The sequence below is a fragment of the Calonectris borealis genome, chromosome 1 (assembly GCF_964195595.1).
Source record: "Calonectris borealis chromosome 1, bCalBor7.hap1.2, whole genome shotgun sequence".
NCBI classification, from domain to species: Eukaryota; Metazoa; Chordata; class Aves; order Procellariiformes; family Procellariidae; genus Calonectris; species Calonectris borealis.
This window is the reverse complement of record NC_134312.1, coordinates 43850306-43877061: the sequence shown is the minus strand read 5'-3', so window position 1 is coordinate 43877061 and position 26756 is coordinate 43850306. Positions and strand designations below refer to the sequence as shown.

Sequence of the window (26756 nt, the reverse complement as noted above, 5' to 3'; positions counted from 1 at the left end):
TACATCAAAAATGTACAAAATATAAAATGTGTACAGACAAATGTTTCACAAACAATTTCTGAGTTGTAAACTAGGTGGACTCACTGAGATGTATTGCAGGAAGTTTTGTATATGTGATATAGTGTGTTTGTGTGTTAAATATGGCAGGAAAAGATTTGCAGGTTTGCTCAGAGCACAGGTACAGGAAAGAGCAGCTTTCCTTTAGTTCTGTGAGTCAGTCAAGGTGTATGCGCTGACGTTTTGCAACAGAAATGGATCCAGATTTGGGGGGCATGATGTTGGTCCCGCTGAATCCTACATGCATAAAATCAGTTAGAGTTTTATTAGGGCAATAGCACCGTGTAGGCACCTCTAGATTCAGCGACGCAGCTCAGTGCCATTTGGAAACTGCATTGATTTATCTTTGTTTTACAGCGAGTGACCACCGGGTGGCCACAAAGAGTTAATAGCACCAAATACACATCCTGAAGGTAACATCCGTGGAGGTGTACAGTACTTGTCTACACAATGCCAGAGCCCTTAGATACCTTCTTGTTTATATGCACCTATTTTAACCGGACGCCTCTTGTGGTAAAAGAGCGTTTCCGATTATTCTGAGCAGTTTGAATGCAATCTGGTTGTAGCCTGCCGTGACATATGCACGAAAAACATTTTCAGATATTTTTCCCCCAAAATGTATTGGCTTCGTATAGATATTGAAACATGCTCACTGTAGCATTGATAGCTCCTGCATAGTCATAACAACTGTAAGTACAGGACAAACACACCAGGTTATAACAGCTTTTAAGGTTTGCATTCTGTATTTGTTTGCAACATACAGGAAATCTCAGCAAGTGAAACATCTCTTAACACCAACAGAATAAAATACAATTTTTTTTTGTTTGTTTGTTTTCGTTTTGATTTGTGCAAGGCTTTTTTTTTTCTTTTTTTTTTTTTTTTCAATATTTACAATACCCACCCAGTAGACTGTGCAAAACCAACCCACTTTTACAGTATAAACTCTTCCTCTTCCACAGTGGACATCACTGCTTCAGTGTTCTTTTATGCTGAATTCTTCATGTACAACAATAGCAATCAAAACAACATGCTAAAACTAGAAAAAGGAAAAAAACCATATATTTGTGCTCATGCTGCATCAAGTGCATCCAGCTCTGCTGGATAAGAATTCAAAACATCTATCCTCCAAAAACTCCATTCCATGGGACCAAATGGATTTGAGCCGATTTTCTCAGCGTTTAGGTGGCAGTGGAAGTGGGTTTGGGTTCCTTGTGTATTTCTGAGGGTAGGCAGACAATCTATTCACAAGATAAAAATATTATATAGCAACTGTTCTTTCTCCTATCCATTTCTTTAAAAAATCATGATATACAGATATGAGGCTACTGTGTTAACTGACGTATTCTCATTAGTAAATGAAGAAAAAAACAGTGTAAATTACCAATGGTTTAGGAATTAAACCAACTGTAAAACTGTTCTAGAAATCTGTTTTAAGGCAGTGAGACAGCACCATAAGAAATGTTCCTTCTTTCACTGAAAAGGCTCAAACAAATGAAGCCCTAAAAAGCCTTTAATCAGTGTTAGTTAATAATTGGTATAAAACTGTTGTTAAGGAGTGGGCAGGTGGTTAAAAAAGACCTTTGTGGTAAAAACAACTTTATAAAATCTGTGACTTGTGTACTAAAAACTTGATGGAGCGCATCACCGTGACCATGGCAGTTAGAATTAAATTGGCACTTATCCAGCATATCACAGTCATGTTTTCTGGTGATTGCACAATACTGTTTGTGCTTTCTGAGTTACTATTATCATCTTTGACTCGTTTTGGAATGGGCAGTAGCGTACAACACAAACACCACTGCAGTCCTGTGACCAGCACCATGTGGCACAACAGAGGTTAGAAGAGAATTAGAAGACCGCATTGTTCATGCAGCGCCTCAGGGTAAACTAAAGGAAAAAAACAAAAGAAGTTGCACTGTAAACTTGTACAGAGAAACAGAGACAGAGAGAGAGAGAGACAGAGAGAGAGAGAAAGAGGAAAAGGGGGAAAAAAAATTCCAGTTTGGCTAACACGTGTGCAATCTGCTTAGACGCCCTTGGTCTAGGGCCCTTTCCAGTTGACAAATGGAGTCTCGCTTGGCTCCATAGGTGTTGAAATGCCTTGAAATTAAACTAATTCAAGCTTTCCACTTCAATTTTTCTTCCTGACTTTGCAGTGTTAGGTCTCCTGCCTACCTACAACACACCATTCTCACTCAGGGACCTCAGCTTGCTGCTTTAATACTGGCAGTGGTCTAGTGGAAACAGATTTTACCATAATCCTCCACCAAGGTTTGTCCCTTTCAGAGCGTTGACTCAAGGGATGAATCCAAAATGTCGTCATGGTGGCTGGTGCTATCACTGTCACAGCTTTGTGCGCTTGAATAGTTGGCTGCCTCTTGAAGCCTCATTAGCATATTCATCTGAAAGAAGAAAGCAATGTTTACGTAATCTCGTCTCATTTAATGCTGCAGTGACCGTGTTAAAATTTAATTAAGCTCCCTTGTTGTATGAGGTGTGCTGGTATCTAGCTGAGGGGACCATACAAAAGCATTTCAGAAAGGGCAGGGTGTCAGCGGCTCCTCTTGGCACCCTTTTCATTGCCTTCTGGTCTTTAAATAGAAGTTTAAAGGTCCAAAGAGCCAGAGGGATACAATGGAGCTGCCTGATAACTCTCTTTAATTCAGGGGTGAGACCGGCTGCAGCTGCAACACTGGCAGGGGAAGGAAGCCATATCACAGCTGGACATCTGGGCCCATATTTGGAGACAGTCAAGCTTCCAGATAATTTTTGGATGGCGTAGACACACTACATTGGAAAAGCAACTGAAAACATAATCACACTAACATACCCCCTCTGCAAGAGAGAGACGGGGAGGGAGCGAGAGAGGGGTGGACTGAGGCCGGCTGCTTCATAAGAGTCCCATCTGCTGTCAAGGGGCTGACCTCAGCAGGGGAGCAGCAACAGATCCTCCTACCCAGGAGAGAAAAGCCCCCACATAATTTGGGGATTATTAGAACCTGAAACCCATCTGAAAAATCATCAAAAAGCAGCATTAAGCCACAGAAAATTACTTGGATGCTTGATGCCGAACTCTGTGTAATGACCAGGATTTTATTTATAAAACATCCGCTTCTGCCAGCATGCTCAGGGCTGCAAGCAATGTTGACATTGCTTTAGTGTTTTTCAAGGAACAAATACGCTGTCATTACAAAAAAGCAGGCAATGAAAAACCAAAGAGGAAGAGGTGCGTTTGTGTGTTAAGCCCCTTTTCCCAGTTTGCTCAGGAATCCTTACATCTCTATGGTTTCAACCTGCACAGATTGTAAAGATTTCTCTAGGCATTGAACAGCGTTTAATACTCTTTAATGCCGTCTAAAGCTGTAGCTTCTCCTGAAGGTTTAATAGGTATCCATGTTTGAGAATATAAGATACATGGGGTGGCTGTGCAATACAGCCTGCACGTGACATGTCCACAAGCTCAGTATCTGTCTCCCCGTGAGCTCCACCGCAGGCAGGGACAAGCCCTCCATTCACAAGTTTCAAGCTTCTGCTATTTAGTCAGATACAGATACTGATCACGATGTGCAGGGAGCAAGGGTGACGGGACACTGAACTCGAGCTGCCCAAGTATTTTCGCCTTATAGGGGACGATGCATACGTGCTGGAAGCCTGGCCAATACACTCACTGGCAGCCCAAATTACAGGGTCAAACAATCACCCCAAAGCTTATGGACTGGGAGACAGGGGATCAAATGAGGTGATTTTCTACACTTCTTCGGGATGCAAGGTCTGGTTTTGGATACCAAACACTTCAGTGAGGCTGAGGAGTCATTTTCTTAGCACTGATAAGAGTTAAATGCATTTTGCTCTGAGAAATTTCCTTTTCCAAGGGCTGCCTGTATTCCAGAAGTACAGTTCTCTAAAATGGTATTTTGAACTGTGATAAAGGCAGTCTGTAGAGAAAGCATTATACAAGAATAGCAGTTCAATATATGCAATTTAATAGTCCATTATCAGAGGCGGCAATGGTAAACCCAAATGTCTGGGATCATATTTAAATAAAACAATACATTGCATTGGGGGAAATCAACCTCTTATCTTTTAGTGCCACCACGCTTGCATTCCTTTTACATTAAGATTGTTATACAGTCATAATTTATCTTGAAATGTTTTGAGGAATTGGAGGATGGCTGTCTAATTTGCATTTCCACTAAATTCTCTATGGTAGACAAGTTAGATAATGTGAGTTTCTCAGTCCTTCATTTGCGGAATGTAGATGAAGGACTGCCCAACCTGGAAAGGTGTTTTTAGAATAAGCTGATTAATAAGTTGCTGAAGAGTGATACCCAAACATTATAATGATGAAGACCAGACACATTTCTGGGCAGATGGGAAATACAAACAATTTAGGGACATATCAACATGATGGTGATACTGCCCTCCGTAGATTTTCCTTTTATTTTCAACCTTTTTAATAAATTATAGTAGGATTCATTTTAAAAGCCCATTTTGGAACAGGTACACAGTAGTTTTTTACTTTCCCCAAAGTTTAAATCTTACCAAGGGATCCCCCTCTGTATCAGTCTGTGGAACGTGCTTTGAAGTTGTTCCTTCCTTTGCTGATGCATAACCTTCATAACCAACATCTTCTGGTCTTAACTGAAGTAACGATGGCCAGTCATGCTGTAGAGATGCAGAGCTCCATGGGTAGGTATCAGCCACCCACTTGGAGGGATCCTCCCAGGGTGCCCTCTTACCGTACATCTGTATTATGGATATAACACAGGTAAGTATCCTACAGAGTTTTCAGTACCAGTTGTACTGACAAAAGTCATCAAAAACATCTAAACCATTGTAGTAAGTGGTTTGCTTTCAAATGTGCTCGGCACTTGGATATGATAAGACATTCAAAAGACCTCATCTCCATTAATGCTCCTTTAATACGCAGAGTGGCTTCAAGTTGAAAAGCACTCCATAACTAGTGATACTTGTAGGCAACAGTGGGAGCCACAAGTTTTTGATACAATGTGAAATGAGACCTTTAGGTAATTTGCTTAAGGCGTACCAGTGAAATTAACTCAGACCTATCTAAAACATTCAGGTTAATTGGATTTTGTTTGAAGTGAATTAGGAAGTGCCAGTACAGATTGTTCTCTTCTCCTAGCAAAATGGGATGCAGAAGCAGACATTTGTCCACACCTTAGGTTTGAGATCTTTCACAAGGTTAAGACAAGAAATTCACAAAGGATAGGTTTTTCCTACTATGAAGCACAAAAACGCTTACGAATCTGGGAGGAGGACAGAAGAAGGAAGAATGAGAATATTGTAAGTTTAGGAGGTCTGGTAGCTTCCTCACTAAAATGCACCCTTCCCCACATTACTGTTCACAAACAACATGTTAACGGAGAGCCCCTTGGTTGCTGCTTTACACATTTTTTTTAGCTGTGACAATGACACATTGGGATGGGGAGCCAGTCACCCAGACCTTCTGTGATTTCTTCTAGCTCAAACAGCCTCATGCAATCCAAGGAGCAGCATACTATTGGCAGGGCATACACTCATGGAGCATTTAGATGGGCTGCACTCCTGAAGGGAGTAAAACAGTGAAGGATTTTAGTGTCAAAGCCAGAGAGATGAGTTGTGCTTATCACTGCAACACCTGCTCCCAGGCGCTTCCTGAATCCAGAGCTCCAGGTTAGGCAGCCAAGTTCCCTATATTATGCACAGAGATACTCAGGCTCCTTTGGCCCTAGACAGAGGCTGGTCTGCTAAAATAAGCCTAAATAAGTCAAGAAGAAATGTTTCTCAGGGAGGTAGCAGGCTAACTCCAGGCTGGTAGGCAGCACTTCCCCTCATCTGAGATTAACAGCAGTTAAATCTTTCCTGGAATCTGGAGCAAGGCTTGTAAATTCTGTGTCTGACAAGTGAGTTTGCAAAGTACCAGGCTAGAAAGGCATTTTCTACCCGTCCCTGGTTCCAGGAACACCTAATTATATCATATAAAAGACTTCTGTTTATTATTAATAATGTTATTCTATGGAAGCCATCCAAAGCAGCTAAAAATTGGAACGGTTCATGAAACAACATATTTTCTTCTATATGCTGCCATCTTCTGCTCCAGAATTGAAGTTTTCATTTAAGTAGTACCCTGTATACTTCGAAAATATGAGCATGAAGAATATCACTGCATTTTTATAGCCAGTCTGAACACGCGCTGTTAATCTCACTGTGGCTGTTCTATCAGATGTTTGGCAGTTTTTTGCACAAGGCATAAACAGTCTGTAATTCCCAGAGAGATAAGCAGTTTTAGGAAAGCATGAGGTATTCAACAGGCAAGATTCTAAACCTCCATCGCATCAGTATGTCAATACAAGGTGATAAAGAAACCGCAGCTGCTTACACTGTTCTTTGACTAGTCCATAAAAATCCCCTCTGCACTGTGCAGTAATTTCTTTCAGTGTCATATGTGGCAAAAAACTACCTTTCCATAAAGTGTCATAGAATTGCAGTGCATAAAAGAAAAAGGAAAAGGGAGAAAGCCGAATAAAATTTGAAAAAAAAAAAAAAGAAGAAAGGATTAATTTCAAGATTTAGGTTTGCTCCAAAGATGTGGAATGGTCTGAAATCTTAACCTATATAAGACTGCTTACAGTGCTACCTACAGCAAATCTATTTGTAGCCCTCTTTCTATTAAAGTAGAAGAAATTTTAATACTTCATTAACAATCAATGGAACTGCTGCTAACACCTAGCTCTGGAGAGGACTGTATAGAGGGAACCATGAAGCACTCTGATGTGATGGCACTGTTACCCAGAATGAGAATTACAGTCAGGAGGAAACCTTAGCCCATATAGAGAAAGAGAAAAGGAGAAACAAAACCATGGGAAATACAAGCAGTGTTGCAAGATATAAGGGCAAAATGGGAGAGGCTTTCATGTTCAGCAGGGCCAAAGAGTAAATTATCTCAATCTGGTTAGATAAGGCAATAGACATTTTCTTTTTCTGAATGGTGAAAATATCCTTATTCACAAGCTTTCCTCCATAAGCCTGTGTGCCAAGTGTGTACGTAGGTGGGAGAGGATTACACAGACCAAAGCTATTGCACCAGCGTAAGGGCTATTAACTCTTCCACGCAGGGGTAGGTTGAGCCTGCCTTGACTCAGGGAGGCAACCTGAGCTGTATTTAGCATTGCTGTGAACTCTTTAAACAGTGGAAAAAGAAGAACCTTCCTCCAGTAATAGAGGAGAAACCCTCTTCATAAAATACAAGATATGTTAGTGCTGGAGCAGACAAAGCCAAATTATACATCAGAGTAAGAGCAGGTCAAAAGGAGTTCAAGGCTGATTTCTATAATCCCTCCACAGATTTTCTTCTTGCAAATGAAACAGCATTCATACTTGGATGCGTTGGAAAAAAGTAGCTTGGAGAAAGCCTATGAAAGTAATTTTTAAAAAATTGCTGGGAAACAAATGACATACCTGAAGTCCTTCTCTCACAGCTTCCAGAAGATAGGGCACCAGAGAATAGTTCCAGAGGTCTGTGAACCACACTCTGGAGCCATCAACATCCATAGGGCAAGGGAGGAAGAGACGGGGACCTGAGAAGTCAAGTTGTATATTAAAAAAAGTAGAACTAGGGAACACATTAAAAATAATCTTCGCAGAATTAAAAAAGTAGTATTGGAGCAAACTCAAATGAAGAGAATACTAATACAGGACTACAATAAGGGAGCTGTCAGTCTCCTGTTATTAAAATTGAACTAGTGTCACTTTATCCAGTTCTAGGGCCTGATGAACACTCACAAGCTTTACAGGCAAAACTATGTAAAAGGATGACTTCTTTGCTAACATAGGTATTCTAATAAAAGACCTCAGGTACATGTATATCTCCCACCTGCTAATTTGCTGAACTGACTGTCCAAGTTTTTTTATTGCTGTAATTATACGGCAGTGTGAAAACAGGGAAAAAAATTAAGCTTAGGAAAGTTGCTATTGAAGTAATTTTTTGTAAATTTAACTTCTTAAAATTATGATCATTTACCTGAAAATCTTTAGCAACCAAGGCAGAAATACCAGGAAATAGATGCTCTGTCATTAAACTTTCCATTTTCATTTCAATCTTGCTGGCAACTAGACAAATTCCTCACACTGTTGTTGTACTTCCCATTGAGAGATGACAACGTTTAAAAAGAAAATGTATCCTTCATAAATCTCTAAAATGCTCAGCCTGCATCCTTATTTCAAACCCCTCCACCAATGGACTCACCAATGGTTACATCTGAAGAGCTGTGCGTTTCTAGGAAGCTGTTGAGATGATGCCATGTTTTGGGGATCCAGTCAATGATTTTGATGAGCTCATTATTGCGTATGTTCCTTTCTATTTCAGTCTCAATCAGTTTCCTTCTCAGATATCTGCCCAAGAAACCTTTAACAGGCTCTGTGTGATTAGCACACAGCACCCATCTGGGTAGAAAGGATAAATGTCAAGCATCAAGGAATAGCAAATACATCATTTCCTCTTAAACATATAGATGAAGGTAATGTCATAAGCTTCTGAGTCTTATTAGTCAGCAAGTATAAAACTGCTCCAATACACCACATTATTGCCCACTGCTACAACACAATCATTACAGGTTTCAGCAGGAATTCAAGATAACGCTGAAGACAAATGGAATGCAAGAATGCAATCGTCTTCAGCATCCTGCTAGAGGTGTTGGAAAATATCTTATTTCTTTCACTGTTCCCCAACACCATTTGGAGACCCATCAATACAGGAGAGATGCAGAAGCTAAAGCACTTTGCTGTGATGAGACACAAGATCAATGTTTGTTGAAGAACTGGGCTGAGAAGCAGCGAGCTGTGCAAACACAGCCACAGTAAATACAGAGTGAATGTACCTGAAATTGTGATGCAGCTCCAGATTTGGTGAAGAAGAAACTCCCTGGTTCATGGTTCCAATAATATAGGGACTAAAAACAGAAAAGTAATAGGTTTTGTTGAGGGAGAATCCATTCAGATATTCAGAGAATATTCTTTCTTATCTGCACTAGGCCAATTTTAAGAGTCTCTGGATGCATTGTAGTCTTAGATATAAAATATTTCTGAGGCGCACTTTTTTTAACGTTTATTCTTGTATGATTTCCCTCTCTGCACATTTGTAGTTTACTAGTACTCATCTGTAATAAAGAAATAAATGAGGCAATGCTGTCCTCATGTACCTCATAATTTTGCAGTAGGCTTAGAGTTTTAATTTCAGAAGCCAGTGAATCTCATGAGTAAGACAGAGTATGCAATGATTTTATGAAGGGAAGTCCCTATGATGGCACTTTTACAGCAGAAATAGCCAATGTTATAGGCCAGTAAAAGTTCCAGAAAACATAAGTTTTATTCTTGCTTGGCAATAAAGGACAGTCAGCAAACTTCATACTTCTGCACTGCTACAGGAAAACTGTAGGAAGCGCAAGTCCACTAGATACACAGCTGCTTCTGCATGGCATGGTTCGTGGGTTCACACATATCCCAAATTTCACTATTACAAAGTGCATTTCTTCTTACTCTCCCATAAGCTGTCCTCCTAGTACTAATGAGCCTGCGTGATTTGACAGGATGAAAGGGATAACACCCTAACTCAGTCAAATGCTTAAGTACATTCTTAAATTCTATGGTATGTTTACCTCTCACTGAGATGCATGGAAGTCATCTAAATAAAGTGAAGCAGACACCTAAGTACTTGGCTGAAGAGGGTTAAAATTATTCAAGCACATAAGGGCTTCACTGACAGCCTATGGGAGCCTAAGTTTAAGACATTTTATTTTGCAAAATGACAAACAGCTTTTACTGTTTTAATTGCAAAAAGCGTGTGAAAAGGGAGAGAAGAGCTGCTACCTACCATTTATTATATTTACAGTTGAGGAAACCATTGAAGATGTCACTTAGTGAACTGATGTGGTGGAGGTTATCAAGAATTATGACCACAGGGACATCAGCACCATTGTTGTCAGCACTGCATTGCTCAGCTAGGTTTGCTAGATATTGTCGCAGATCCTTCAGCAGAATTAACAAAAAAAACCCAGAAAAGATTAACCCAATTAGACCATAGATGTAATTTCAGTGGAAAAAATTTTCAGAAAGATAAAGAGGCGGCTACAGAGTTTCCCCACTGTGGATCATTCAGCTGGATCAGCACATGCAGGAAGACCTGCTTCTTAGATAGAGCAACACTGAAGCCACACGCTAGGAAAAACAGGCACTAAACATAAGGCAAGTGACTGAAGCATACATATTCCTATTTGGTGGATACATTCCCTAGAAACCTGCTGATAAAATATCTTATCTCCAGTGGAAAATAGGTTGCAATAAAATATGCCATTTCTAATGGGCTGAGATACTCACATTAATTGTTGGACCTCCATTTTTATGAATGCCACATTTATATACCAAACAAGACCCCACCAAATTATCACACAATTTAGGCATACTGAACTGTTCCCTCAGATATCTCCTTCCACTACTCTCACTGAAAATCTGTTTGACCTTTTGGGGATACTATATCACGCCTCATAATAAAGTTTGTTGTGTAAATCCTTTTTTTCTGTCAGCTATCTGTCTGGCTGCCATTTAGTGCTGGAGTAACAAAGAGCTTTCTATAATCAAAACATTTCATATTTTTCTCAACACCTTGTTGCCCTTGAGGGTTGGGGCTAGTCAAGTTTTACAGCTGTATCCCTAGAGGTATCTAATTTTGTTGGTATTATGGACAAAGTTCCTATTGCCGTTTTACTTCCTGGATCAGGGATAGCAGAATCTTTTTTGTTTAATGGGAACATGCAATCTTTTTTTATTTCAAGAAAGACTTTTGTTTGGCTTTTTATGATCAGGTGTCTCTAGGGGAACATCATGGGTTTCTTCCATGGAATAGCACCATCTGTATTATTCAAACACACACGGTATTTGACAATTTTTTTTTTCTTTTTTACTGCAAACTCAAAAGCTCTATATAAATTTTAGTAGAAACAAAGGAAAAGGAAAAAAAAACCAAACCCCCAAAACTCATACAACTAGCAATTTACCAGAAATCCAAAAGCTTGGTCTTTTGTGGGACAATTTTCATTACAAATGTATATGGTATAACAGTAAAACATAAACACATCCCCTGCCAAAGTAAATGCACAAAACCTCTGTATAAAGACAGTGAAAAGTGGTGTTTTTACTGGAATGGTCCCCTTTCCCCTTTGGGATCTGTATGTTCTTCCTTCTTATATTATGTTAACATTCACTACATTCTGTGCAAGACACTCATTTCTGCTTGGTGGGTTTCCTCAAGTGGAGAGAAAATTCAGACTTCCTTCACAATGCTTCAATGGTTTGTTTAGAGCAGAAAGATCTGATGTCTGTTTGTCACTAGGATTGGAGACTGAATTCTTGAAGGAAAAAATGGTAACTGAACAACAAACCAATATTCCAATTAATAGGATCTGCACTGCATCATCACTACAAATTGAGCAATAGGTTATCTTTTCAACTATAACTTACCTTGCTTGACTTGTGATCTACGTTAAAAGTTGCAATGGCATCCTCAGTTTTTTTTCTGCCAGATTTAGTTATAATATATTCGGCCAGCCTGTTAGCTAAATAGGTCTTTCCTGTGCCACTGGGTCCCGACAGAATAATTCTGCGATGCTCCATCAGCAAATTAAAGTACCGCTGGGTAATTGGCTTAGGAATTAATGTGTCAAACACAAAACTGTCCAAACTGTTTTCTTCCACTCCTGGGAACAAAAGAAAAGAAAAATGGCCTGTCTTCATCCTTGCTAAGGTAGGTATAGGTTTGGCCCAGCACCTGGTGGCATCAGTGCTATGCTCAAAGCAAGGTAAGATACTTCTGCCTAAATAAGATTCCTATCAAGGGCTTCTTTAGTATGGAGATGCTTATACCCTTCTACAGAGCCAAAAATTTAAACCATGGTAGTAGGACGAGATGGGTGGGAGAGATGAAATCAAAGTAAATGTGAAGAGAAGGCTCAGTGAGGCAAAGATGTATGTTTCAGACACTATAGGCAATCATGACAAAAAAAAGGTCAAAGTGACAGCCACAAGGGTTACCGGTTGTCACATCAATGTACGTATAGTTCTTCTGAAGGCCTCCTCTCCCCTCCAATAGCAAATCCCTACTGCTTTTGAAATGTATGGAATTTTTCCTGTGGAATTGGCTAAGGCATAAATATTTCTCATCATAATCTCTGTTTTGGGGTTGTTTTTTTTGCCACTATTCAGAAATTTGTACGTTGCTGTGATTTGGCAGTCAGGCAGAGAAGGACAGAGATATTCTTAGATTGGTCTCAAAATGCCCCACCGCGTTAGGTATTGTACAATGTCATGCAGAGAGTTTATGTGATAAATGAGTCCTTGAACTGGAGACAAAATACAGAAAGATCAGGTGTAAGAAAAAAACAAAGAGGGATGGGGGAATGCAGTGAAGAACTCTACAGTATCTGCAAAAAAATTCTTGGGGTTTTACCTTTCAAATTCACAGTGATGACGTTATTATCTCCAACCAGGTATCCACAAGGCAGCAGTTCAGGCACTTCTAGGCTGTGGGCTCTAATTACATCCCCTATACAATAGCTAGCAATGCAGTCAGAGCTTAAACCCAGGCTAGTAGTCGGATCTACTCGGAAAATATATTCCTGAAATTATATTAAAACATAGGATATAAAAATGGTTATTGAATGAAAGCAGTTTGCAAAATATTTTGGTACAGGTGAAGTCATTTGACAAGGAGATTCTTGCAGTCACATTCAAGAGAGACCTGCCTACAATCACGAAAAAAGAACAGCAACATTAAGAATAAAGTTTAATATTGGTGTTAGCTGTATGTCAAAAAACAAAACAAAGCAAAAACTTGGCAAGACAACCCAAAGAATACACAATTTTTCTTAAGTGAAAAAGAAAATTGAATTAATACTTAAGCTATTTTTTCACTGTCTTACCTTAAAGAGACGTCTGATTACACCATCTAAAACGTCCCATTTTGTTTTTCCGCTGACTCCAATTGATCCTATCAGGTATGCATGTGGTTTTTGATCCTGCAAAGAGAAATTTTTGGAAACCGGACTAAAAATGGTGGTAATTAGTTTTCTGTGAAGATTCATAATTTTCCCAATGAAGAAAAATAATATTATTTAGAATGTGATGTTACAACTTTGTTAATAATCTCTGTGCCAGAAATAGGTATAGATTATATTAGTTAGGTACATCTTTATAAGGAAGGAAATACAGTCTCTTATTCTGCTCTTAGATTGTATCTGTATTTATAAAGAGCTGAATATAAATAAAAGTTGCATTGTATCTATAACTTTTTTTTGTAATACAGAACATGAAAACACGACCATGCAATCCCAAATTGATTACCTCAGCAGCATATTCATAATTGCAGCCTAAGGGGTCCAAGGCATAGATCTAATTTGTAACGACTTTTAAATGGAGATAGCAAGTCCCAGAACATCTTACTACTAATTAAACTGAGAATTGGTAGTGTCTGAGCCACCACAAAGGCAGAAGGAGGCCATATGATGTTAGTCTACGGAGAGTACCTCACTGTATTGAGCATGGATGACAGAGAAGAGAGTTGCTATCTTTAGGATATTTCCCTTCAGTTCCTGGCTAAAAATACTGAAACAAGTTGAGCTACTATACTGCAAGATTTGCCAGAGCTATAATTCTGTGTCTAAACCTTTGGGTAATGAACTTACCTTGGCTCGACTATAGCCCTTGTTTATAGTGACTAAAATTTTTACACTATGACCTTCTTTGTGGAGTGCTCCATCAGTGACATCATCCAACAAAATATCTGCAATAAAAGAAGGGAAGGGAAGTGATCAACCTGACAAATCACATCAGTTATGTTCACATCATGAGTTCAGTATTTGTTTAAAGGGTTTTTCATTTAAAAAGAAAGGCTGCCATCACAAGAACTTGTAATCATTTTAATCTGTACTTTTTCCTACTTTGCCTTTTCTGTTGGAAATGAAAAAAAGTTACAAATTGTCAATATTTGTAGCAATATGAGGAGCTTTAATAATATAGAAATGAATTGGGAAACCAGAAATAAATAAATTCATGCATTATAATCTTGCCTTTGCTTTCCTTCTTGGAGCTTGTTCGAAATGACCATACATCCACAAAGTAATATTGCTTAAAAACCTAAATTAAATTTATATTTTTGGGCATTCATTGTGCCCTTTAGAAGGCTGTCAGGGGAAAAGCAACAAATCCTTGCACTGATATGTTTGTTGCTAAGTAAAATAGCATTTTAATTCTCTTTCCAGCTGATTTCTTTACCTTCTCTACACAGGGCATGGATAGAGTCTTTTTTACCCCCACAATACAGGCTTACAAACAGTATCCATTGAGAAAACCACTTTGTGTTCCTCCAGAATATGGGACTCTGTATTCACCCGTGAATTCACACCTTTTCTTGGAGGTAAAGAGTGATTCTGATCTGCTCTGTGCCTCTGTTTCTACCTCCTCACTAACTCCTAAAATGAGAAAGCAGAAGGATGTATTTCCTACTGAAGGCTGAGTCTGCAGCTTCATTGCAAGGGATAAAACTGTTGTCTTCCTCTAGAAGTTCTCTCAGAGATTTTACTGTTAGACATTTAAACTAACTATCAAATTAGGAGAGATTATAGCTTTGCATTTTCTTCAAAGGCCAGCACAGTAATCCACTACCCTAAGTCCTGCTCGTTCTTACTGTGGTGGTTGAAAAAAAGCATTGACTTCATGTCATAGTTGCACAAGGTCGGATTTCACACAAATTAAATGAGGTGCCAGTAAGATTCAGTCACTCACTCAAAGCAAAACCAAAAAAGACTTATGAATATGACTTCAATGAATGTATTAAAAAATAAATCCTCATGTAAAATGTTAGACAGCTTACACCCAGATCTAGAAAGCAGATTTTGCTGTTGTGGGTTTTTTTTTTTTTCAATTGATTGAATAAAGAAGCATTTTTGTTGTAAGCTTAAACAAATCCTTGTTTTTATTCCAGGCAGCCAGTTTTTCTGTGCCACCAACACTGAATCTTTCACTTCACTTGTATTTCAGCATATTTGACAAACCTTAAGTGTTTCCATAATGTCATAGTTCATCTGAGGGCAATTTACAATATATCTTATCCCCCTGTGAAATTTTTTAATCTCTAAATGACCCCCATGTAGCCTTTTAAATACATTTTTCTGTAAGTCTTTAGGAATGAAGCACCACTCTGTGGCTAGAAAAAAATTCCACTTTCTGCTAAGAGCTCTCCCTCTCACTGACACAAGGGGCTGAGAAGATGCCCAAGAGAGTCTAATTTCATGGTGGTACTAATTGCTTTAATTAGCTCCTGCCAGGCCTCCTCCTTAGGTGCACTATGGTGGCGCCGTGGCTCCGTCTCACTTCTTGTCTGAGCTCTGGCACTCTTTTCATCGGACAGTCCAGACAGTCTTGTACTGGTCCTTGTTTGCTGCTCTTTACTGTAATGACTGAAATACAGGTGTCTGTGACCATTGAGCCCCTTCCCAGCTAGCCACTCACACCTATCTGGAGGAGATGGTCATACTCTTAGGAAGTGGCGATGGATTGCTTTGGTCATTTCCAGATGGCCATGGTCATTTGGAGACACTGGTCTCCCAGAAAATGCCACTGCATTTTTTAATATGATGAGCCAAAGCCCTCATTATCTCTTTCAGCTTAGTCTCCAGCATGATTAACCTCTCCATATCTCAGGGACTTTTGTCCAATAGTACTCCAGCTGCCGCAGAAATCCCACAAGACTTGGTAGGAAGCTGTCACCCTTCCAAGTTCTCTGGCATGGCAACAAAATGATACTCACAATGATCAAAAAGGCTGGATTCATAATCAAATGAAATCATCCACTCCTCATTAGGCACCCTTATTTCTTTAATTTCTTATAACCAAAAGTAATTACTTTGCATGCTAGAAAAACATTCAGAACCAATAACACAGAAAATTATATAAAGCTCGTATTATGCTTATTCCTGTATCTAGACAGAGTTTGCAGCAAGCGACAAAGTGCTAATAGCCGCTGCTCATGAAAGAGATTCTACAATTACCATTTTGAAAAAAATGCTGTTCTGATTTTTTTTTTTTTAATGTGTGTGGATGTGTGAGCAGGAACCGTAGTTAAACTTTTTGTCCCTGTTTTTGCAACACTTCATTGTATACTGAGGCCCAGCTCAGGCTCATCCATTCTAAAAGTTAAACCTGGCAAAAAATGTAGGCTGGAATGTAAATAAAAAATATACCAATTTTCATATAAAATCTGATATTAACCAGAAGAAATATTCAAATATCCGTGTAATCAATGACTGGCAAGATAATATGACTAACTGCCAATCCAAATTACAGTCAGGCAGTTTGGCACGTTCCCAGCTGTACTCTTGCCTAGACTCTTTCTACAATTATTAGCCACATTTTTATTGCTTCCAGAGACTGCATTATACTTTCTGTGGAGTCTACGCTAATGAGTGCTGCTTTGCTTCTGCTCAGCTCCTGGTTCTAATGTTAGAGACAGCACTTCTGTTTCTTGGCTATGTTATCAAAACAAGTGTAGAAGGCTTATTATCATAAACTCTATGGCATGGAAAATAATCAAATGTTAATGTTCAGGATGTGGACCAAAGTTCTGCTGGCTTTCTCTCATTCACAAAAGACAATGAGAGTGCTTAATAAGCCAGGCGGGGTTTGGCTCCTGTGATAAATGGTGATTTAGTCCAACTGCCTAACTAGTTATACCACATTAAAAAATGTAATAAAGGATAAAGCTAACTGAGACCACCTTCTGCCCCAGCTGCAAATATGAAATGAAGTTAAGGGAGTTAACTGAATGAAAAAAGATCTGTAAACAAAAAAGAAAGTTTTATGTACTATGCTCATATTTGTCCCATAGGGACAAGAGACTATACCTATACAGTTGCCATGTACACTACAACGATATTGTCCTTTTCAAATAAATTGTAAACTAGATGACCAAAAAGTAGTTAGATGACCAACTAGGTAGTTAATATCATAGCTAGGAACTAAGCAAAGATAATGAACAATCTATTACTATTATTCAGAAATTTCTAAAAGGTACATTTTTGGAAATGACTGCCAGCATTCTTCCTCGTCTCCATTAGTGAATGTATATCTGATGTTTACCTGAGTGATATGAGGCATTTTAATTTTCAGGCATGCCTTTTATATACGGCCCATTAAGAGGGTGAAAATAATAAATTTGTACTAATTGCTGAGGCATGCATGTGCCCAAAATATGCTTACCTGATGTAACAGATTCTGTGATGTTTAAATTGTTCAAAGAAAGTCCTAATGACTGCCGTGATGAAGAAGATGATGTGCTGCTTGAAGACTCTGATGATGGCCGGGCAGGCTTTCCAGTATTTCCAGTCTCTGCCTTTAAACGATCATTTTCAGCTTTCAATATCTCAATTTCATTCTGTATTCAAAAGAAATCAACATAAAAGCACAGGAGGTTATTCTTTCAGAAAACCACTGGGAGTGGCTATTCTGGTGCTTGCTGTTTGCCTGCAGGAGCTAACTGGTTTACCACTTTCACAGCAGTATGTAGCACTATATATCAGAAGTATAACGCAGTCAGTGAAAACTGGATTGCCTTCACTTCTGAAATTAAGGGGGAAAACCCCTATAACATTGTTTTAGCTTTTGTCTCAAGACAGTTCCTAAACAACATAAGCTTCAAGTTTCTGTGTTTATTGTACAGTTGACCATAATACAATATGGTGAGAATTTTCCCAGCTATCCCCCGTTTTATAAGCTACTTTTTATTGTCAAATATCTTAGGTAACAGTCAGTTAAGAAAGTTACCATTAAAATCTTAGACATGTCAATGTTTCTAAAGTCACAGAAAACTATTACTGCCATTAAGTGTAAAATCTAAGCAGTAACTTCACAGAGGAGAAATGAATTAAAAATGGACAATTAGAAATTGATAGTTTAACAGTTTCATAACCCTTCTTGCTATCAGATAAGAATTTTTGATCATTCAAACATGGGATTGTTCACATAATGGCCAGCAAACCCTCTTTGACGAAAACATACAGTGACAGATGAATCAGAACAACTAGGAATTTTTTTTAGCTAAATCCTCTGTGGTGCCAAGTGATTATTGAATGTACAATAATAAAATGAAAACCTAGCCTGAGAACAGCCTGGTACCAGCTAAATCTAGCTTTCAGTCGCTTCACGAAGCACAGTACAAAGCAACTGCTTATTCTTGCAGACGGTTTGGCACATCAAATTTAATTCCACATTTACTAACACTCTCATAAAAGTCCTATTCTTTTATGAAGGCGGTTGAGCTACATTATACAAGTAAAAACATAAGGGATAGCATCACAAAAAAACCTGCAACAGCTACAAAAAGATTAGATCATATAGCAAAGGTGAGGAGATAGTGAAAGAGAAGGGATAAACCAGCAAAATAGTGACAGAAGGTAATAGATGAAGGCACCAGTTTAGCCTGGGATTCAAATCAGGAACTATGGTGAAATGAGTCATGCAATCTCCATCTACTCTGCAATTTACGCTGATTAACTACACGATTCTTAGCAGTCTTCCATTCAGCTCAGCTTTAGATTTTTAAGGTGCTTTGAATACAAATCGTATTCATATATCATTCCCACCAATCCTACTTTTTCCCCTTACCAATCCTCAGCAAGTCTCCAAAATGTCACAGAGTTTGGCAAATCCAAGGTGGCTGCCTGTCCTTTTAGGAAAACTTCAGAAGAAGTGGCGATTACCAGTGACAGCATCTGAACTAGTCACCTCTGCCTGGCTGTGGTGAAAGTCAAATTCTGGAGGCCTGTGACTACAGCAGACTCCTCTCTCTGGGGAGTTCACGTGGTTTAGGCACTCATATCCCAGTGTAAGACCATAATCAGCTGATAACCCTTCACGTCCTGTTCTCCACCGCTGCAATTAACTCTGTTCTATCCCTTACAGTTCCTAAAAACTTTTTAGTGGCTCCAGATCAAATGCTTTACTTATGTCTGGACAATTGAACCCCATATTTACAGACCCATTCTTGATTATTCGTCCTCCTAATTGAAGTTCAGCCAAATATTCCATAGCAACGTTGGCACCTAGTGGTGTGAGCACCAGGGAGGATGGTGGGTACCACAGATGTTTAAAGGTATGGCTGCGACTGCTATAGGCATGGTATAAACAAAGAGGTCTAGAAAAGACAGCAAGCACACCAAATCTGGTGGTTATGAAATCAGCTGCTGTGGACAGCTATACAAAAGTGCCTACAGGTGCACCTGACCTAAGCACCCAGCACAGAGCAATTAAGGTGACGAGCCACTGGGACTGGATTCAGCTGTGTAAATGTGGGTTTCCAGTGTCATTGTACATGTGATCTTCCATGGTTAGAATGCTAAACCTACAAGTCCTGTGCAGATGCAAATATCAGAGGCTGGTTCAAACAGTAACAGGTGCCTATGCTCAAACAACTCAGTTTCACCCTCTATATCTATCTTTGGATGATTTTAGGATAGCTCTCTAGGCCCCACTACTGCAGGACTAAAACTCAATTGACTACAACAGGAGTTTATTACCTAGCTCATATCTAGACGTCTAAATGTAGCTGTCCTAGTCTCAACCTAAGTCCCCACCCATGGCCTTGATTCTGTTTCCCAAATACAGGTTTATAGTGCCTTCAGGTACGTCCTAGGTATCTCACCTGTCATGCCAGAAGTGCCCAGATCTACTGAAGAACCTATGTCTTCCTGTGTGGATGTTATAGATACTTTTGGGCACCCAACATGATACTAGACACTTGTATGTGGGCAACAGAGCTGCATGCTCCACTGAAGAACACTGCCATTCTTTCTGCAACCTTTCAGCGTCATGAAAGGGAAAGTCTTCTGATGAAAAATGTGTTCATGAAAGATTTGGAGCAGTTTCACAAAATAATGTAGTGAAATTTTAGTGATGTTGGATACAATAATGTAGTTCAATTTTACATTCTTTGCTTCGGCAAGCCATGACTGGGTTAGGAATCAGAAATGATGAGAGAGTATGCACATATACGCCTGCCCCCAAAACAGCCCAAGGATTTAAAGCTCTGTAGAAATCACTTCTTCATCTGCTTGTCTGTCATGTTGCTTTCCCCAGTCATAGGGTTTAGATAAAAAATATCCTTTGGGTAGGGATTATGTCTCCTTCCATATCTCTTAAACACATTTTAGCTATTAATATAAATGCTAAGAATATCATTATTATAAGGTGAACACTTATCATACCCATCCTTTGGAACTACTGTTAATCTAGCAATTTACTTTGTATCGACAGTTTTTTGGTACCTGAAACAAAGTACCTGGGAACGGAAACACACCAGGCATGCCTTTGGTGTGCACCCCTGTCATCACTTAAGCTACTGCACTGACCTGCATGCGGTTCATGGCTTCCCGAATCTGATCCAGATGGTGTGCAGAGCTGAGGGCTTCAAGACGAATGTCCGTTAATTTTAGCTCTTTCTCCCTCAGCTCGCTCTTTAACTGAAGAATAATTTCAGCCTCTGCCTCTGTACACTCACAGATCCTAAAGAGGAGCAGGAAACAGGCAGGAGATTAAAGGAAGGTTCTCCCCTCAAAGCAGTGTCATTACCAGATATCAAAGTACAGAAAATGCTTGCTGCTGGTGAAACCTATGAGTGAAGAAAGAATCTTACCAAAGAAACATGAAAAGGCTCATATTGCAAATTAAAAAAGGAAAAAAGCCCTCTCCAGATGAAATGATCAGCTTGCTTTATACCTTTCCAGTTTAGTTAGATAGTTTGCTATGGTGAAAAAAAGTTGTTAAAAACTTTTCACAAATCTTTTTTTGAGTGTGTATCACCCATTAGTTTTAATTTGATTTTATATCTGCATCATTTCTTTGGTGCAAAGTTATGATTTTCCTAAGTAGCAATAGTCAGAACTGAAGTATGCTGATTAAACTGTACTACTGATATTTATTATCTGTTAGTTATCAATAGTTTTCTCTGTTTTGAACAGCACACAAAGAGACAGTCCTTGACTTCATGATCTAGAAGATTTTGATCTGTGATAGTTTTGATTTGTGATGGTTGAGTTTTTGCCTATAGTCTGTCATTTGGTAATGTATGGTATCTGAAATCATGCTGGTTGGTTTTGTTTTTTTTTTTCCTTAAAGACTGGATTAAAAGTAATCACCATATGATTATTTTTCATGAGCATTAATTTTAAGGGAAGAAACCATTATATTGTGAGAAAAGATCAAAACATGACTGGCCCAGGGATCCACAACTGTCCAGTTCTCATACCAGACTGTTTTGCCTCTCTGTGTCATCATTATTCCTAGATCTGTTGCTTAACAGAACCACTAGAAAATAAAACACTGAATTTTGGCTACGTTACACTAAGCAATATTTTCAGTGAATTCACTAAATGTTATTTGTTCTTTATTACTTCACTATAAATAGTTAATATTTGCAGAACAATTTAAATATGAAAAATATTTTATAATAATAAGTATTATTATTGTGATTATTACTACTAATATACAAACAAGAAACAGAGGTCAATTTTTAATTGCCAGAATGCATGCAAATGCATTTTGGGAAAGAAGATGCAGCACTCTCCAGGTCAGCAGTTGGGTATACAACTCCATGCCCCGCACTCAATTTTACCGGGATCTATGCTTGTAGACCACGTGACCGTTTTGCCTTTTCTTTGGTGCCCAGACTAGAGATGACCTGCATACACACGTATTAGACAGATGTAATTGGAAGAAAGTAAAGGTAATGGTTTAGAACATGAGACTCAGGTCAAGAAAATATATAAAGAAAGCGTAAGAAAAGGGAAGATGAAGTTGTTCATGGCAAATACAAAGATATGGCAAACTGAAGAAGAAAAATAATGAATATCTTTCACAACATGCACAAATATTTTAAATGTGAGTAAAAATGAATAAAGGCATATACGAGGATTTTTTCCCAAATATTACGATACAGTTCTTGGTTTGATATGCCCACAGCTATGCTAACCAAATAAGAAATGAAATTTTATTTACATGCATATATTATCTCATACAACAACTTGGACAACTGGGAAGTCATGTATCTATTTGTTGGCTATTTTCTTTTTGGCTTTTTTGCAGTACATCTTGAGAAGGGATGGACAAGCCAGCTTTAAAGAAGATAAAAATGAAGCAGGAAGCAGGGCTATGGTTCTGGAAGAAGCAGGAAAAGACTGTCTAGACTGGTAATATAAGCAGACTGGAAGCAGAAAGTATGAATTGAATTTTCTTTTGCAGATTCCAGAGCTCTTCAACACTCAGCTCCTACAACTGTAAAATTGCATAAGAAGATGAGACTTCATCAAAAGGAAGAAAACCAGAAAGATAAGTTAGCGTTCCTGAGCAGTCACAGAAAGAACTTCAGAAGCCTGATCAGACTTCAGACAAAGGTTCAAAGTAGTTAGAAAGAAAGAGTTTCACTTCTTCTTTCTTGTTACAATCTCAGGATTTTTAAATCAATAGGTTGCTTTGGGTAGAAGGAGGTAAGCCAGTCATGATCTTTGAACAAAGGCTGCTGACAATTATAAAAAGTCTTGAAGGTGACAGAAGTTTAAATTATGCAATGGAAAACTGAGTCTTCCAAAGAAAGTAACATTAACAGTATAACAGACAAAGAAATTAATCTAAATAAATATATTTTACGTGATCTCTCTGTGGAAGGGAAGGAATCTATGTTATCCTGTGTAGAAAGGTCACAATAATAAAAAATGCAATAACATGATCAGAAATATCAGTGTTTAAAAATGTTATGGAGGAAGAACCAGAAGGCTGTGAAATGACAGAATTTAGGAAGTCAAGGCTCAGAGGCCAAATAGCCATGGGAAGAGCTGAGGATGAAAGACTAGATATGTAGTTTTGCCCTTGATAAATTCTGGAAACACCACTACATCTAGAGAACAAGTCAAACAGACAGTGAAAAAAGCAGGGTTGGCAGAAAGGAAACACAATAAGGTTATGAGAGCAGATCTGTGAATCATGAGTAAATAATTTTGTAGAATAAAAGTGTTATGTTTAAGTTCAGGCACTTCCTTTTAAGGCTTTTACTAGTGATTTTCAAGTTGATAACAAGTAAGACTCAAGGGTCCCAAACATGTAGAAATCCTCCTCCCAAAACACACATATACCTGAAACCATAAAAATGTAAGCTTTCTATAAAAAAACCCAACAAAACTAGAGATCTAGATGAGTTATTCCTCACTGTACGGAATGTGAGGAAAGAAAAACATTTATTGTGGAGGGGTTTCTTTTGTGGGAATATTTGCTGTCAAACTCCTAAACCTAGTCTATAAAAATCATCAGAGTCTATAAAAAGTTAATCATAAAAGGCACCTAACCTAATGCAGGGAAATTCTATTCGAAAGCTCAGTAATCAGTCACGAGACTAGAATTTCCTGGGGCTTTTAAGGAAGAGTAGTTGTGACCTGATTATTCTCAATTAGGACAAGGAAAGTAAGGCTGGCATCAGTAGTACGCATTTGTTGGTTCAAAGAGGTTGATTCCCGCAAATTGGAAAAAGTTATGCGTTTTAGCAGAATGAAAAAAAATTAGCTAGAAGAATATGAATGGGAGCTGAGAACTCCACCAGAAGAATATATTAGACATCCAGAAACTAATGAAGAAATGGGACAGCTTTTTACTGATGACTTGTTCTCAGTCCTGAAAACTTAAGGATGGTGATTTGAAATAAAAAATAGAAATAAAATCCTGCAAAACAATCCAAGGTGATAAAAGAGGGGAAATAGATTAAAAATTATATAAATTAGTAGCTACAATGTAGATAAAGTAATAACAGAAGGGATGAGTATCTTGTAAAAATTCATAGCTACCTGGAAAATAAAATGACATTTTTAGTATGTGATGAAGAAAGGAAACTGTAGTATTTGGCCTTTACGAAGTGGGTATGATGTTGTTAATGGTGCAGGGAGAGCACAACATAAGCTTTTTAGATATGCATTTGGAAAGCAGTTTGTACTGCTATATGATTTTGGATAAAAGCTGTGAAAGGAGGAGAGAATAACCTAAGAAAGAGCTGCTGGAAAAGTGGTGTGTAAATGGAGGGAAGCTCACAAGAAATCTGGCAAATGCATGGAGCACAAGATTAAAAGGTCATGGCTGTTGGCAACAGTTTCTGAACTGCAAATGACCACACTTGAGGAGGTCTGTTTCACAGTCCATCCCACGTGGGAAGAAAGGTTTGACAAGAGAGAGACTTACGCAGATGCTGACTGTGATGGTTTCATTGATGTTGCCCCACACTCTCCTGAGCTGTGGGGCAATTTGGGTGATGAAGGAAGAGAGGAGTCTGTCAGCTCTTCTATGTCTGAATGTGAGGAAGGAGGCTTGGTGGACTTCTTCTTTCCGAAGGCCTGTTTGAAAGAGCTTCTTAGCTGGAAAACAAACATAGAGCAACATTATTTTCCTCATCACGGCAATTTGTGTGCAGCTCATATTTTGAAGAGTTAGTTTGCAGATGCCATCCTAGCCACTGCCTGAGGTCAGTATACAGAAGCAAGGTATTAACATATGCAACACAGTATCTCTAAAAACATGATACAGTGCTTTGTTTTGACTTTATTAATCCAGCGCAGCGCAAACATAATGCTATGGAAAAAGTGCAGGACCGAGTGCTATGGCTATGGGCGAGGGGTGCTCATTTAAAACCATTAAGCCGCGGTGGAATCCCATTCCCATGGCATTCCCTTCAAGGCATGGCTTTAAATAACCACTTTGCATCTAGGTATAGGCAGAACCTGCTGTTACTAAATGCTGAAATCAAAAGACACATCCAATTTACTGGGTTTGCCAATTTACTTTCCCCCTTAAAAATTTCAATGGCCAAACTATGCAAATGCTATGGTTTGGACCACAGGCGAGAGGATTTAAGCTGGGACACGAGGCTTGCTTTGTTGTACTGCTGAGAAGAATGTTAGCTGAAAGGTATATACTCTTTGCTGCAGTTTCCTTTAGAGTAGTAAGATCTCTGAATGTACAAGCATTGCCTTTTCCCTCTAGAAGCTCTTATCCAAGTATTGAAAAGGGACAGAATAGCCAAAGAGCCATTTATTTCAGGAGCCAAGATGACAACAGTTTTGTCTGCAGTGAATTTTAACTAGCCCATTCGTTGATACCTTTGTCTAAATACAGAAGTTGTTCATCTTAGGAAAAATGTGGTTGGTTTTTGTTTTTATTTTCAGAAAGTTGTTCTGATTAAAATTGTATAGAACTCAATGACAAACTGGTTCCTCCATAAAAAATGAGGTATTCAAATATGTTATTTTCATGATATAATTGGAGAGCGGGGAGTGTGACCACTGATCAGAGAAACATTACTTAAGTCCTTTCCAGCTCATGATATCTAACGAGAAAGAAATGGATTTTGGCTACACTCCCCCTTTCTATAGTCTAAACTTTGAGATTAAAATGAATAGAGACAAACTGAGAAGACATACAGGATAATCTGTTTTTAGAAGGTATAAAAGCCTACTGCCAAAATAAATAGCAATCATGCCAAGATAGGGTTCTTTATAGATGCATGCCAAATTTTCCATGGTTTATATTCACCTCACTTCCTCTAGAGTTCACCTTGCAGAAACATGAAAGAGTGTGGAATTACAAATCAAGGGAATGAAGGCTGATCAGTATTTTAAAACAAATTTTTATGCAGGTAATATTTTTAAAACAACAAAAACATATTTTCTGATTATTTACTGAAAGTATTTGATTAAACCCTTAGCACTATGTGGTATTTGTGTGTTCCAGTTGAGAAGTATCTTCATTTCTTTAAACACCATACTACTTTCACATGAGAGTTCTTAACAGATTTCACTCCCTTCACAGCTGGGTAACATATCTGAGTCAAGCCTTGGAATCAAACTCGGACTAAAGAAAGATCAAACAGGGTTTCAATGTGGCCCAGAGATGGTTTTAATCACAACAGCTATTTTAAGGTTTGCTTTTGGTTTTTTTTTTTTTTTTTTTTAAATTATCCTGACTTATGCAAATAATTCCCTGCTGATATTCAACAATTTTTAGTTTGCTGGTAGTGTCACAGTATGGATACACATGAATTGCTTCATATCCATCTGGCCCCACAAGAATATTGTAGATGAAATGGACCATTATGCTACTCAGGCACTAGGAAACTACATAATAGCTAAAAGATAGGTTTAAACCTGCTGAGCACTTACCCAGTTTTTCTTTTTCTTTTTCTTGGAGTCAGCGTCATTACCACTGCCAATGCTTGAATGGCTTGTAGCGCTGTTGATGCTGGAAACACTTTCTGAAGAATGTTGCCGCCTTATACGTAAATCTAAAGAAAAGAAATTACTGTGAAATCCATCTGTCTCTGTTTCAATATAATAATTATTCTTGCATTTATGTAGTATCTTCCTCCTCAAAGGGAGCTTAAATGAACATAAATGGCATTGATGCTTGCAGTGGTTTGGATTCAAGCTACTGTAGCCTGTGAGAAACCACATGGGGGTCAATGGGCATGTATAGAATTAGGATAACACTTAGGAACTTCTCCAAACTAGGGTCTTATTGGCATGAAGGCAATGACCCTGCACAGCAATCTGTGCAGGCGTAACCTCACAGCT

General features: G+C 38.6%; 1 protein-coding gene across 2 annotated transcripts in view; it reads right to left on the bottom strand.

The window, feature by feature from the left end:
* Window positions 1-944: 944 nt before the first annotated feature.
* NAV3 (neuron navigator 3) overlaps window positions 945-26756 on the bottom strand; it is a 270974-nt gene continuing 245162 nt past the window's right edge. For both annotated transcript variants that reach the window (XM_075150396.1, XM_075150404.1), the window contains exons 25-38: window positions 26346-26467; window positions 24373-24545; window positions 20508-20661; window positions 17362-17536; window positions 13791-13888; window positions 13029-13124; window positions 12557-12725; window positions 11572-11807; window positions 9929-10083; window positions 8937-9008; window positions 8306-8502; window positions 7519-7637; window positions 4600-4803; window positions 945-2459 (exon numbers count right to left, since the gene is read on the bottom strand). In XM_075150396.1, coding sequence (XP_075006497.1) covers window positions 2340-2459; window positions 4600-4803; window positions 7519-7637; window positions 8306-8502; window positions 8937-9008; window positions 9929-10083; window positions 11572-11807; window positions 12557-12725; window positions 13029-13124; window positions 13791-13888; window positions 17362-17536; window positions 20508-20661; window positions 24373-24545; window positions 26346-26467 — 2090 coding nt within the window. In that variant the 3' untranslated portion in view covers window positions 945-2339. The remainder of the gene's footprint in view (window positions 2460-4599; window positions 4804-7518; window positions 7638-8305; window positions 8503-8936; window positions 9009-9928; window positions 10084-11571; window positions 11808-12556; window positions 12726-13028; window positions 13125-13790; window positions 13889-17361; window positions 17537-20507; window positions 20662-24372; window positions 24546-26345; window positions 26468-26756) is intronic.